The sequence below is a fragment of the Mustela nivalis genome (assembly GCF_964662115.1).
Source record: "Mustela nivalis genome assembly, chromosome: 9".
Lineage (NCBI taxonomy): Eukaryota > Metazoa > Chordata > Mammalia > Carnivora > Mustelidae > Mustela > Mustela nivalis.
The window spans coordinates 75,570,532-75,585,906 of record NC_139028.1 but is presented as its reverse complement, the minus strand read 5'-3'; the positions used below and the strand labels follow the sequence as shown (position 1 = coordinate 75,585,906).

Genomic DNA, 15,375 nt, shown 5'->3' with positions numbered 1-15,375 from the left:
ATACCAAATATTAAAGGCTTTGCTTTAGTATTTTTTTTTAATAAGAGACTTTAAAAAAAAAGATTTTATTTATTTATTTGATAGATTACAAGCAGGCAGAGAGGCAGGCACAGAGAGAGGGGGAAGCTGGCTCCCTGCTAAGCAGAGAGCCCAATGTGGAGCTCGATCCCAGGACCCTGAGATCATGACCTGAGCTGAAGGCACAGATTTTAACCCACTGAGCCACTCAGGCGCCCCTAATAAGGGACTTTTTAAAAAGTTAATTATTTATTTAAGAGCAAGAGAACAAGTGAGAGCACTAGTTGGGGGTAGGGAAAGGGGCAGAGGCAGAGGGAGAAGCAGGCTCTCTTCTGAGCAGACAGCCCGATATGGGACTCGATCCCAGAACCCTGGGATCATGACCTAAGCTGAAGATAGATGCTTAACCAACTGAGCTACCCAGGTACCCTTTGCTTTTACTTTTCTTATATGTCTGTTGACAATTAATTTTCTTGGTTTTTGTTTGTCTGAAGTAGCCTTATTTTTCCTTCATTATTGAAAGATACCTTTATGGATATAGAATTCTAAATTGATGGTTTTTTTCTTTTGGTTCTATAAAAAGGTTACTACATTGTCTTCTGGCTTGCAGTTTACTATAAAGATGTAGCACAAAGGGCGCCTGGGTGGCTTAGTTGGTTGAGCAACTGCCTTCGGCTCAGGTCATAATCCCGGACTTCCAGAATCGAGTCCCGCATTGGGCACCCAGCTCCTTGGGGAGTTTGCTTCTCCCTCTGACCTTCTCCTCTCTAGTGCTCTCTCTCACTCATTCTCTCTCAAATAAATAAATAAAGTCTTAAAAAAAAAAAAAAAAAGATGTAGCACACGTATCTTCTGGCTTTCTGATGAGAAGCCTGCTTTCATTCTTACACCTCTATGTGGATGTGTCCTGTTCCCTCTGGCTGGTTTTAGATTTTCTCTATATCATAGGTTTCAGTACTTTGATTAGGGTTTGTCTTGGTGTGGTTTTCTTCATGTTTCCTTTGTTTCTGGTTCATTGGGCTTCTTGGATGTGCAGGTTTATAGTTTTCATTAAATGTGGGTACTTTTTGGCCATATTTTTTTTTTAAGATTTTATTTATTTATTTGACAGAGAGAGCAAGAGCAAGAACACAAGCAGGGGGAGTGGGAGAGGGAGAAGCAGGCTTCCCGCTGAGCAGGGAGCCCAATGTGGGGCTTGATCCAGGACCCTGGGATCATGACCTGAACCGAATGCAGACGCTTAACGACTAAGCCACCCAGGTGCCCCTTGGCCATGATTCTGTAGCTATTTTTTCCTGTTTCTTTCCCTTTCTTCTTCTTCCAGAGACTGTATCCAGACTCAGGATTATTACACTCATTCTTCTGCTCGTTCGTTCCCAGGCCTCTGGGAGTCTTTTCAGGCATGTGTGCAGAGTATCACTTAGCCAAAGATGGGTTGGCAGGGATATAGAGCATGTGTCTGGATAATTGTACACAATACTAAAAAGCCAAGTTGGAGTCACTTGTGGAAACTGAATAACAGGCTAGGTAGTACAAACTTCAACATGAAGGCTATTGGAAGTCACTGAAGGTACTTGAATGTAGAGTGAAGTGATTGGTGCACAATAAGGATTAAGATAGCAGCAGCAAGGGATCACACTTTGTGCTACCAATAATGGGGCAGCCTGACATTTTGTGTTCCTAATGCAGTACAGTAAGAGATATAAAACATCACCTATCTAGTATTCTAACCAAAAGTGGGGGACATTCTACAAAACTGGCCCAGCCTTTTTTAAAAAGTCATTGTGATGGGAAACAATACAAAGAATCAGGGGGACTGGTCTAGGTTAAAAGGGACTAAAGAGAATAACAGTCAAATAAAATGCATGAAGCTGATCCTGTATTAAAAAAAAAAACCATAAAAACACTTGGTGACATTAGGAAAATTTATTTGCAGGAAAATTTATTTTGGGACTGTTTTGTTTCTCAGGTGAGATAATGATACTGTGGTTCTAAAGGAAACTGTCCTGATTCTTAAGAGATTTATGCTAAAGTGCTTAGAGGGTGAAGAACCCTTCTTTCATATGTTTAGCCAAAAAAGTAGGTGTACATGAATAGGTAGAATAAGAAGGCAAATATGGCATAATGTAAGCAACTGGTAAAGTGTATCTATTCTTTTAACTTTTCTGTAGTTGGAATTTTAAAAAAAATTTTTTTTAAAGATGTTATTTATTTATGGGCACCTGGGTGGCTCAGTGGGTTAAAGCCTCTGCCTTTGGCTCAGGTTATGATCCCAGGGTCCTGGGATCAAGCCCCGCATCGGGCTCTTTGCTCAGCAGGGAGCCTGCTTCCCTTCCTTTCTCTTTGCCTGTCTCTCTGCCTACTTGTGATCTCTGTCAAATAAATAAATTAAATCTTTTTTTTTTTTTGAAAAATTTATTTATTTATTTGACAGAGAGAGGGAGAGAGAGAACATAAGCAGGGGGAACTGCAGGGAGAGGCAGAGGGAGAAGCAAGCTTCCCACAGAGCAGGGAGCCTGATGCCAGGCTCTATCCCAGGACCCTGACCTGAGCCAAAGGCAGATGCTTAACCAACTGAGCCATACAGGTGCCCCTGTAGTTAGAATTTTAAAAAAGACAGCATTGGCATGTGAAGGGATTAGAGTAAGGGAAAACAGTTAAAAAGCTGTTGCTATTTTTCAGTTGAAAGTTAATGAAGGTATTGGAAGGTGGCAGTTAAAAAGATAGGAAGGAAAGGGGGACATCAAACATACGGAGATAAAAATCTAAAGCACTTGAATTCTTATTCGGCTGAAGTGAAAATTAGATTTATTTTTTGGATTTTGAAGTTACAATAAAGTGACATTACTGAATTGGAGGACCATGACAGTAAATAATACATTTCTTTACTTTTCTAGTCTTTTGTTGCTGAGGCTATGTTGCTTATGGCCACTATCCTTCATTTGGGAAAATCGTCTCTTCCTAAGAAGCCAATTACAGATGATGATGTAGATCGAATTTCCCTGTGCCTCAAGGTCTTGTCTGAATGTTCACCTTTAATGAATGACATTTTCAATAAGGAGTGCAGGCAGTCCCTTTCTCACATGTTGTCTGCTAAACTTGAAGAAGAGAAATTATCCCAGAAGGTAAGGTATTTATGAGTACTTACTAAAAGTGGTTTGTGGGTTTTTAAGAAATTCTCTTGGTTTTTCGGTTCTATATGAGGGCAGTCCCTATTATAGGTCTACAGAAAACTGTCTTTTTTTCCATATTAAAGAGAGATGTATTGTTTTTTCAACATAGAAAGAATCTGAAAAGAGGAATGTGACAGTACAGCCTGATGACCCCATTTCCTTTATGCAACTAACTGCAAAGAATGAAATGAACTGCAAGGAAGATCAGTTTCAGCTGAGCTTGCTGGCAGCAATGGGCAACACACAGAGGAAAGAGGCAGCAGATCCCCTCGCATCTAAACTTAACAAGGTAACAAAATGTCAAATATGTTGGTAAATTATTTAAATGAGTAAATTATTTAAATGAGCCACTTAAGAAAGTAGTAATTAGGAAGTGGCTAGTCCCAGTGTTTTTTAAAAGAAAAAATAACTTGTTATATAGCATCAGTTTTTTCAAGTCACTATGATTGATAGGCTCATGAAACAGGAATTAAAACTCAGATGCTGGGGCACCTGGGTGGTTCACTTGGTTAAGTGTCTGCCTTCAGCTCAGGTCATGGTCGCAGGGTCCTGGGATCCAGCCCTGTGTTAGGCTCCCTGCTCAGTGGAGAGCCTGCTTCTTCCTGTCCCTCTGCTACTCCTGCAGATTGTGCTGTCTCTCTCTCTCAAATGAATAAATAAAATTTTTAAAAATAAATAAATAAATAATACTCAGATGCTGATATTTTACTGTACACTAGTACTATACGTCTAGTAGATGGCTTTACAATTTGTTTCAGTTGTGTGTGGAATCGTAGAGTAACATGTAAACTGGGAGATCCATAAAGATTAACTAAAACTTAAAAAAAAATTGTTTATTTCAATGTGGTGCTTAAATTCACAACCCTGAGATCAAGGCCTGAGCAGATATTAAGAGTTGGACATGTAACTGACTAAGCCACCCAAGCCCCTGAAGATTAACTAAAACTTAAAGGGCCGGGCTCTGGCCTCTACTCTAACATCCTGCCCTGTTTCTCCTGTCCCCTGTTACTTTAAACAGGACAGCTCCACTTTTATATTCTTAGTGTATTGACTTCCATGTCGGATTTTATAGAGAAAGTTTTCCTACTCTTAAAATATATAAATTTACAAGTCAGACTAGTCCCTTCTATTAGATGAATAAGCAGTCTTAGATTAATTGGTCCAAGATAAGGTTAGTAGTAGAATTAGAACTACTGAAACACTCTCTCTCCATTAAATTTAGGAATTGATGTTGATAATATTACAGTTATACATTTTAAAATTTTGTAATAAATTTATAATATGCAAAATTATACAAAATTTGCATATTATTAAACTTATCCTCTTAACTATCCTTAAGTGTACAGTTCAATGGCACCAAGTATGTGCACATCATTGTGCAGCTGTCACTATCATCCCATCCATCTGCAGCACTTTTTTCATCTTGTAAAGCTAAGACTCATGCCCATTGAACAGTAACTCCCCACACTCCCTTCCCCTCAGTCGCTGAAACCACCAGTCTGCTTTCTGTCACTGAATTTGATTGCTCCAGGTACTTTATATTAGTAGAATCATTTGCCCTTTCGTGACTGGCTTATTTCACTTAACATAATGTCTTCAAGGTTCATCCATATTGTAGAATGTGTCAGAATTTCTTTTTTAAGGCTGCATGATACTCCATTATGAATATATACTACATATTGTTTATCCATTTATCTGTTAACAGACACTTGGGTTGCTTCCACCTTTTGGCTGTTGTGAATAATGCTGTTATGAACATGGGCCACAAATACCTCTTTGAGGCACTAATTTCATTTCTTTTGGGTTATACCCAGAGGTGAATTTGCTAGATCACAAGTCCCTTATCAGATGTATGGTTGGCAAATATTTTCTTCCATTCTGTAGGTTGTCTTTTCATTCTGTTAATAAAGTCCTTTGATGCACAAAAATTTTTCATTTTGATATAATTCAGGTTTTTTTTTTTTTTAAGATTTTGTTTATTTATTTACTTGATAGAAAGTGAGAGAGAGCAGGAAAGGGAAGAAGGTCAGAGAGAGAAGCAGACTCCCCATGGAGCTGGGAGTGCAATGCAGGACTTGATCCTGGGACTCTGCAATCATGACCTGAGCTGAAGGCAGTCTCTCAACCAACTGAGCCACCCAGGCACCTGATATAATCCAGTTTTAATCTATTTTTTGTTGCACGTGGTTTGGGTTACAGTATTAAGTTTAAAGTGCTGTACTTGTGGGGGTTTTTTGTTTTTTTGGTTTTTTTTTACTTTGGCTGGGGGGGGAGCATATCAAATTTATCTTCTTGGAATTACAAACATTTCTTGCTGTATAATCTATTTAGTTCTTGAATTTAGGTAGCAGGGACTACCATGTGATTTGTATTTTATTTAGTTCCCAAGTTTTGGAGAGCAACTAGTGAATTGAGATACTGAGGGATTTATCTGAAAATGTATCCAAATCTATTCAGTCCTTAAATTGAGATCATGTTTAAGGTATTTGCTCAACATATTTTTTTTTTAAAGATTTTATTTATTGGGGCGCCTGGGTGGCTCATTGGGTTGGGCCTCTGCCTTCAGCTCAGGTCATGGTCTCAGGGTCCTGGGATCGAGCCCCGCATTGGGTTCTCTGCTCATCAGGGAGCCTGCATCTCCCTCTCTCTCTGCCTGCCTCTCTGCCTACTTGTGATCTCTGTCTGTCAAACAAATAAATAAAATCTTAAAAAAAAAAAAAAAAAAGATTTTATTTATTATTTATTTGACAGGCAGAGATCACAAGCAGGCAGAGAGGCAGGCAGAGAGAGAGGGAAGCAGGCTCCCTGCCGAGCAGAAAACCCGACGCGGGGCTTGATCCCAGGACCCTGGGATCATGACCTGAGCCGAAGGCAGAGGCCTTAACCCACTGAGCCACCCAGGTGCCCCTGCTCAACATATTTAATATCTTTTTCCTACTGAACTGTAAACTCTAGTACCTGTTAGTTCTAATGTCCCATTTGCAATTACCACCTCTATATTACACAACAATTTCATTGTATCAGTTTCAAAATGACTTGTCTGATCTAAGTACATCTGTTAATTTACCTAACAGACTTAGTCATTTGGCTAGGATATGTTTGGTTAAATTGTCTCAGTCACTTGATTTTTCTCTTTATTTTTGTTTAACAGGTCACCCAGTTGACGGGTTTCTCAGATCCTGTATATGCAGAAGCTTATGTTCATGTCAACCAGTATGATATTGTCCTGGATGTACTTGTTGTAAACCAAACCAGTGATACTTTGCAGAACTGCACATTAGAGTTAGCTACTCTGGGTAAGGAAATTTACCATAAAGGAAAGATTTTGTTATATAGTAAGTCTATATGACAGATTATTAAGAGTTATGTACAAGTTTTGTATAAGAAATCTTTTTAGTATAAGAACTTTTTTTTAAAAAAGATTTTATTTATTTGACACAGAGAGAGACACAGCAAGAGAGGGAAGACTTGCAGGGGAGTAGGAGAGGGAGAAGCAGGCTTCCCGCTGAGCAGGGAGTCCGATGTGGGGCTTGATCCCAGGACCCTGGGATCATGACCTGAGTTGAAGGCAGTCGCATAACCAACTGAGCCACCCAAGCGCCCCAGTATAAGAATTTTTAATCAAGGCTTAGTTTTACATTTAATATTTAGTCTCCTTCAGCTCCAATTTTCTGAACCTCTGTGGTACTTGACTTTCTTAGGTTTTTGCTCTTGGTACATCCAGATGGGTTTATTCAGTAAGCTCAACCTAGCAAATGTCAGTTTTTCTAGATAAAAATAAGAATTGTTTAACTTACAGATTTACCACATGGCTCACTTAGTTAAATTTTTAATTGCCTTAGAACAGAACTAGGCAATTTCTGAGTCTATAGCTGATACCTACCACATGTAGCCAAAGTAATATATTATTATTTCAATTAGCAACTCAAGGTGTGTTTTTATTCTTAATAAAAACCCATCAATCTTACTCTCTCTGACCACTTATACAATGACTTTGAAGTTGGAAAATATAAATTGTATATAGAAACAGTGCAGTGCCAGGGCGTCTGGGTGGCTCAGTCAGTTCAACAGTGGCCTTCGTCTTCAGGTCATGATCCCAGGGTACTGGTGTTGAGCCCCACATTGGGCTCGCTGCTCATCAGGGAGCCTGCTTCCCCATCTCTCTGCCTGCCTCTCTTCCTACTTGTGATCTCTCTTTCTCTGTCCAATAAATAAAATCTTCAAAAAAAATTTATTTAACAGAGAGAGAGAGCGTAAGCAGGGAGAGGGACAGATGAAGCGGGTGAAGCAGACTCCCTGCCAAGCATGGTGCCTGATGTGGAACTTGATTACAGGACCCTGGCATCATGACCTGAGCCTAAGGCAGATGCTTAACCAACTGAGCCACCCAGGTGTCCCAATAAAATCTTTAAAAAAAAAAAAAAAAAAAAGTGCAGTGCCTCTAGGAAATTCCATGTGGCTTTTAAGCAAGAGTTAAAGGACTTTAAGGGAAAAGATAACTTCTACCCTATCTTCCTCAGCATAGCTTGATGCCTCTTTAAAGAACTATGTTTCTAGGGCGCCTGGGTGGCTCAGTGGGTTAAGCCGCTGCCTTCGGCTCAGGTCATGATCTCAGGGTCCTGGGATCGAGTCCCGCGTTGGGCTCTCTGCTCAGCAGGGAACCTGCTTCCTCCTCTCTCTCTCTGCCTGCCTCTCTGCCTACTTGTGATCTCTCTCTGTCAAATAAATAAATAAAATCTTTAAAAAAAAAAAAGAACTATGTTTCTAAAAATTTATAAATCTTCTGTGGATTATCATTCTTTGTAATGGAGTCTATAGTTTAAGACTTAAGCTTTTTGAGAACTTTATACTCAATCATTGAAAAAGAATGGTAAGCCCAAAGTACACACACACAGACGCACCAACTAATTCTGAGGAACCTGTTACTTTTTCAAAGAAAATGTGCAAATTGATATGAATAATAAGATGTTAAATGATTTCTTTATTTTCTCCTCAAAATATTTGAATCATAACTTTTCTCTTGTTCCTTACTTTGCTAGACGCTATTAAGCTGCATACATTTTAAGATTTTATTTTTGGGGAGATAAATGTGAGAGAGATGTATGTGATTTAATGTATATTTTAACCATATCGCAACCATATTTTTTTTAGGGGACCTGAAACTTGTGGAAAAACCATCTCCTTTGACTCTTGCTCCTCATGATTTTGCGAATATTAAAGCTAATGTTAAAGTAGCATCAACAGAAAATGGAATAATTTTTGGTAATATAGGTAAGGAATTGTTTTGTAGCATGTGATCTTTTTATTAAAGGATATCTGTAATAAGCAGTTGTATGACATTTCTTGAGGACAGGACCTGAATCCATTCATCCACTCTCTCATTTATGGGGGCACCTACTATTCTACTAAGCATTGTATTGTGTTCATGGATGTACAGAAATGAACCATAGAGAGATTGTCCTCAAGAAACTGCCAAGCAAAAGAAGGAAATAGATAAGTAAAATATATTTAAGTGCAACACAATGTGAGAGGTTCTAGTTTATATACTATATGCTTTGGGATCAGAGGAAAAATGCTATCCATATGGAAGGCTTTATAGAGGAGGAGGATATGTTATCAAGGGGTAATGTTTGAACTGAGTCTAAAATTTTGTATAGGCAGAGGTTCCATAGGAATGTGGGGACTAACTTATATGGAGGCATTCAGTCAGTCAATAAGCATTTTTTTAAATAAGTTCTGTGGTAGGAATGGGGTTACCATGGTGAGGACAAAAGATCTCTCCTCAGGTAATACGTGGTGGAGTGAGGGAAGACAGATAAGCAGAATAAATATGCGTAATACATAATGGTAAATACTACAAAGGAAGCTTGTGTGAGGTAAAGTTGGAGCCTGTGTAGAATTCAGTCATTTTTCTCAAAGTGTTGGTAGAGTGGGGAGGGGAGGGAAGGTTAGGAAAGGCTTTGTGGAACAACTGATGCTCACGTGGCATTCTGAAAGATTAGTTAAGTGTTCTGCAGATAGGATTCAGCCAGAACAAATGCAAGTAGTTTGATACAGTTGGAGTTCAAAGTGGGCTGGAGGGTAGTGGTTTAAAAAATGAGGTTGGTGGGGGCGCCTGGGTTTGCTCAGTGGGTAGGGCCTCTGCCTTTGGCTCATCTCAGGGTTCTGGGATTGAGCCCCGCATCAGGCTTTCTGCTCAGCAGGGAGCCTGCTTCCCCCTCTCTCTCTCCCTGCCTCTCTGCCTACTTGTGATCTCTGTCTGTCAAATAAATAAATAAATGAATAATATTTTTTTAAAAAAATTAAGTTAGGAAGGTTAGTGGGAGCTCAGTTTTACTTGTCATGCTAAGGATTTCAGACTTAGTCCTGGATATAAAGGGTTAGAACCATTAGGGAATTCTCAGTGAATTACATGATAACATTTCTTTCTTCCTTCTCTTCTCTTCTCTTTTCTTTTCTTCTTTCTAAGAGAGAGAGTGCATGCACATGAGCTGGGTGGCAGGGGGAGGGGGCAGTCAGAGCGAGAGGGAGAGAGAAAATCTTAAGCAGGCTTCACACTCCGCACAGAGACTGATGTGGGGCTACACCTCAGGATCCTAAAGTCATGACCTGAACTGAAATCAAGAGTCAAGGATGCTTAATCAGCTGAGCCACCCAGGCATGCCCGTTATTAAACAATTCTGTGATAGCACTGTAGAAAACCAGTTAGAAGAGGCAGAAACTACTAACTAGTACAACCCACCCAGGCACCCCCCCAACCAGTTAGAAGAGGCGGAAACTACTAACTAGTACAACTAACTGTTACAGTAGAACAGGTGAGAGATGACAGAGCTCAAACTAGTGCAGTAGTGGTTGGGTTGGAGAGAAGGGCTGAATATTATCAATATTAAGGAAAGAGAATACCCAGGACGTGGACTGATTAAAGAGGGAGTGACTAGAGTAATCCTTAAATTTTTTTATTGGGTTTATTGTGTTGATATTTTTGGCAATCACCAAAATGGAATATAGGAGAGGAACAAATTTGAGAGCGAAACTAAGGTAAGTCTTGAGCAACTTGAGTAATATCTCAAGCTTGGATATCTAAAGATGTCTAAGGGCAATTTGATAAGAGTGTGGCACTTGAATAGGAGGTCTAAACTAGAGATAAGTACTTGTTTGAAAACCATAGAAATGGAAGAAATCACTAAGGGCATCAAGTGAGAAGAGGGGAGATTTGAAAACTGAATCTAAGAGAACGGCAATATTGAAAACTTGATCAAATGAGGAGAATCCTACAAAGCTACCTGAAATGTGATAGAGAAGTAAGTAAAAATCTTCCAGAAGTATCCGGAATTGCAAAAGGTCAAGTAACAGTAAGTCTAAAAGAAGAGTCCTTTGGCTTTGATGATCAGTGAAATTAAATATTGTTTGTGGTATATCTTAGGCAGTGGTGGTGGGTTGAAGACTTGGAGAAATAAGGACAGTATGTGTAGACTGTTCTGAGTGTAGAACTGTGTTTTTTTTTTTTTTTTTTAAGATTTTATTTATCCATTTGAGAGACAGAGATCACAAGCAGGCAGAGAGGCAGGCAGAGAGAGAGGAGGAAGTAGGCTCAGAGAGCCCGATGCGGGGCTCGACCCCAGGACCCCAGGATCATGACCTGAGCCGAAGGCAGAGGCCTTAACCCACTGAGCCACCCAGGTGCCCCTAGAACTGTGGTTTTGATAAGAATGAGAGAGGGCAGAAGATGGAAGAAGGGGGATGAAGGAGAATTTTTTTTAAGGTGAATATGTTTATAGACTAAGGGAAGAGCCAGTATATGAAGGTAAAAACTTAAGAGTAAGGTGGGTAATGATTGCTGGAGTGATGTCCTGAACCAGAGCAGGGATCATAGATAGCAGAAAATACAAATCTAGAAGAGAAGAGTCAGCACTTCCCTGATATGAAGGGTAGGGAAGTGAGTGTGGATTCAGAGAGAGAGAAATTTGTTTTTAGATGTGGGGCTAGAAATTAAACTTATTTTCAGTGACCTCAGTTTTCACTGAAAGTAGATAGAGTAGAGGAATGTCAAGAGAGGAGGCTTGGAGGAGGAAACATAGGCTCCAATCAGATGACAACTTTCTGCTGTATATAAGGTAGTCATAGAAGTAAATAATCTTGTATTATTAAGTACTGTGGCTCCTCAATATTCATTCAGAAATATTAGGTAGGCACCTCTGAGGGAATACTACTGTTTACCTGCTACATACATACTGACTGAGTTTTAATCCTGGCCCTGCCACTTAATCAGATCTGTGACCTTGAGCAACTTACGTGACTTCTCTGTTTCCTCATCCATAACATGGACAATGATAATACCCAAACATAATATTGAAGGGACTATTTAAGAGGTAAATCTTTGTGAAGCATTTAAAATATGGCCCAGGATAGACTAAGCATTATATAAATAGTTGGCTAATGTCATAATTATTATTAGGAAATATTAAAGCTTTTTAAATTAAAATTTGCCTCTGGTGACTCAGGGCCTTTTTTTGTGTGTACATTGCAGTTTATGATGTCTCTGGAGCAGCAAGTGACAGAAATTGTGTAGTCCTCAGTGATATTCACATCGACATCATGGACTATATCCAGCCTGCCACGTGCACTGATGCTGAATTCCGTCAGATGTGGGCTGAATTCGAATGGGAAAACAAAGTTAGTCCTTGGGAGATTTCCTTGAACTCCTTATCTTCCTTTCTGGCTAGTGTTGAGGAATTCTCTGATAAGAGTACTCCCACTAAAAAAAGTGTCAGGCGTAAGAAGCAGTCTCTCAATAGCTATTCTTGCAAATTAGCCTTAACCAGAAACTATGCAAGTAGCGTGGTAAGTTGTTATAAACTGATGAGGGTAGCAGTTGTATGATTAGTCTAATTGATCAAGACATTAAAGATAATACCCCATCCCTTGGATGTATGAATAATAATTTACCGTTGAATCTAGTATCTAGAAGAAGTTTTACAAAGTCAGTGGCCTTGATATTTATTAAAAATATTTTATAGGCAGCATTTTGATCTTCTATGACATTATCTGTATATGCAAGTTCTGATATCACCTTGCAGTTTGTTAGATTTTGTAGGTGTTATTTACCTTTTTTTTTGCCCACCTGCCCCACTAAATACATGAAAGGGGTTCCATATGATATGTGAGTCTGTTTTCTCAACCCTAAGATCAGAAATATGCAACTCTTTCATTGTAAGGTTTATGATCTCCTTTTTTTCCCCTCTGTACAGGTGACGGTTAACACAAATATAATTGATTTAAATGACTACTTACAGCATATATTAAAGTCAACTAACATGAAATGTCTCACTCCAGAGAAGGTAAGATTTGACCAAGAACTTCTTAAATCTGATAGAGAGTAGTATGGCCGATTCCTGGCTTACTTGTATTTCCTTTGGTGTATTTTTGTTACTGTTCAACATGAGAAAATCAGTGACATTCTGGACTAGCTGAAAGAAATTATCTCATTGAATGCATCAGTCTGCTTATCTCTTTCTGCTGGAATATACCAACCTGCTTGTTTCTAGTGCAGTGATCAAACTGAATAGTCAGACTTATTTTTCTTTTCAGTCTTCTCCCTTTCAGCTAAAGGCTCATTCCTTTTTTTTTTTTTTTTTAAAGACACTTGTGATGGCCTTTATTTGTTTTTTTTTAAAGATTTTATTCATTTATTTGACAGACAGAGATCACAAGTAGGCAGAGAGGCAGGCAGAGAGAGAGAAGGGAGGAAGCAGGCTCCCTGCTGAGCAGAGAGCCCGATGCGGGGCTCAATCCCAGGACCCTGAGATCATGACCCATAAAGGCTCATTCCAAAATAGGTTTTGATACTGGATTAAAAATATCCGTGACCTCTTCTTTTGGCTCTGATTGTGGGTCAGAATATATCTCTTCAAATACGGAATTTTCTGCTAAGTTCTGTATATATGAAAAAAGAATAGAAATAAAAATGAAGTTGAAGCTTTAAGAAATTTTTTTTCTTCGTAGAATTCTTGCTAATGTTATAAAACTAATTTTATCAGCAAAGTTCTGCCAGACAAATGGGTTTTAATTCATATATTAGTTTATTCAACAAATACTCTAGCAGGTGCACAAATATCATATGCCCAGTACTCTGTGAGCTACTTTTATACAGAAATGAACAAAATAGGGGTGGGTGGGTGGCTCAGTGGGTTAAGCCTCTGCGTTCGGCTCAGGTCATGTTCTTAGGGTCCTGGGATTGAGCCCAACATCAGGCTCTCTGCTCAGCAAGGAGTCTGCTTTCCTTCTCTCTTCTGTCTGCCTCTCTTCCTGCTTGTGATCTCTCTCTCTCTGTGTCAAATAAATAAATAAAATCTTAAAAAAAAAAGAGAGCAAAATAAAAATTGTCTCTCCTTCTCCTTCATGGAGCTTAAGGTCTGGTGTAGTCAGACAACTCTGTAAGTAAATGGGGAATGTATATATGCAAACAGGTATAAGTGCTGTTTCTTTAAAGTCACGTTTATTGAGGTATGACATAGACACAGTAACATTCACACTTTTCATATATATGTTTCTATGAGTTTTCACATTTATGTAGTCATGTTACCACCACCACATAATAAATCCTATTTTAAATGATAATTTATATATGCTGCGGGTCTTTGCTTATGTGTCATTCGTTCTCTAGTGAAGTATTGAATATATCATATATTTCTTCCAGGCTCTTTCTGGTTACTGTGGCTTTATGGCAGCCAACCTGTATGCTCGGTCCATATTTGGAGAAGATGCACTTGCAAATGTCAGCATTGAAAAGCCAATTCAACAGGGACCAGAGGCCCCTGTTACTGGCCACATAAGAATTCGTGCAAAGAGTCAGGTAACAACTGGGTGTTTTGTTTTTTTCTTTTTGGGGTTGTTTCTGAACTGAACAAAAAGGAAGAATTTATTTCTTTAATATTTCTATATGTAGTATTTTCTGTTGTACTAATGTTTTATATATTAGATGCTTATATATAATAATAATATTCTCTGAATAGAAATAAACTTTTGGTTCATTAAGATGGCCCACTTTTTGGACCTATCACTCTGGATTATTTGCCTAAACCAAGATTAATTCCCGTAGGGTGTTTGTGAAATGGGTTCTTTAGAGTTTTTTGAAGTCCAATCTACAAATCTAGTGACTTGTTAAGTACTAAAAGTAATGTTTTGGTGAGTCTGTTTTGTATATCCTTGGTTTCATTATTGATGTATCACTGATGGGGGCTTGGTTAAGATACCAAAACAGGGGCGCCTGGGTGGCTCAGTGGGTTAAAGCCTCTGCCTTCGGCTCAGGTCATGATCCCAGGATCCTGGGATCGAGCCCCGCATTGGGCTCTCTGCTCAGTGGGGAGCCTGCTTCCTCCTCTCTCTTTCTGCCTGCCTCTCTGCCTACTTGTGATGTCTGTCAAATAAATAAATAAAAATCTTTAAAAAAAAAAAATACTAAAACATACTGGTTTTATATAGATTTAATAATTCTGAACATTTTCATTCTTCCTTACAGGGAATGGCCTTAAGTCTTGGAGATAAAATCAACTTGTCTCAGAAGAAAACTAGTATATAAGAATAAACAAAAAGTCCTTGCAGCTTTACAGTTAAAATTTAGGTATGGGCTTATTGGACTCCCAACATCTTTTGTACTCTTTCATGCTTTATGTTATATAGAATCTGAGTTCATGCTGAATGCATTCCAGCCAATAATTTATAGCCTTTCCCTTAAATCAAGATTGAGTTTAAAATTATAGTTTTGTCTTTTGTCTTAACAGTTCTGAATGCTGTCCTCAAAGTATATAATGTTTCTCACATGTACCAAGACCGTTTTCACAGTACAATAAACAGATCTATTCCTAAATCTTTTGTTATTTTATAAATAAATATATAATTACCTAATTTTAGTTATGTAGCAATGGATTTCTTTTAGTTGGGTTATAGGTTTCTATGACAAATTTAAATCACTTTGAGTTTTGCATACAAACTTTGTTAAGAGAATTTACAAATTTGGTGATCTGAAATGAGACAGACCTTGATTTACTTGATTGACTTTGACTTATTTATTATTTCAACATCAGTATTTCTAAAAATGTCTTACTGTGTTCAAAGAGCTTTTTTTGGGAATTGAGCTCTAGGAGGAAAGTATCAAATAACTTGAGAAAACAGATCCATCTTCAGT

The 15,375-nt window shown here is 38.5% G+C and overlaps 1 protein-coding gene across 1 annotated transcript in view; it reads left to right on the top strand.

Moving 5' to 3' along the window:
- Window positions 1–15,057, top strand: part of COPB1 (COPI coat complex subunit beta 1) — a 40,524-nt gene extending 25,467 nt beyond the window's left edge. Inside the window, exons 15-22 of the mRNA XM_082683142.1 lie at window positions 2,916–3,143; window positions 3,301–3,480; window positions 6,343–6,487; window positions 8,343–8,462; window positions 11,719–11,864; window positions 12,440–12,529; window positions 13,888–14,043; window positions 14,710–15,057. Of these exons, the coding sequence (XP_082539268.1) occupies window positions 2,916–3,143; window positions 3,301–3,480; window positions 6,343–6,487; window positions 8,343–8,462; window positions 11,719–11,864; window positions 12,440–12,529; window positions 13,888–14,043; window positions 14,710–14,769 (1,125 nt within the window). The 3' untranslated portion in view covers window positions 14,770–15,057. The remainder of the gene's footprint in view (window positions 1–2,915; window positions 3,144–3,300; window positions 3,481–6,342; window positions 6,488–8,342; window positions 8,463–11,718; window positions 11,865–12,439; window positions 12,530–13,887; window positions 14,044–14,709) is intronic.
- The last annotated feature ends 318 nt before the right edge of the window (window positions 15,058–15,375 follow it).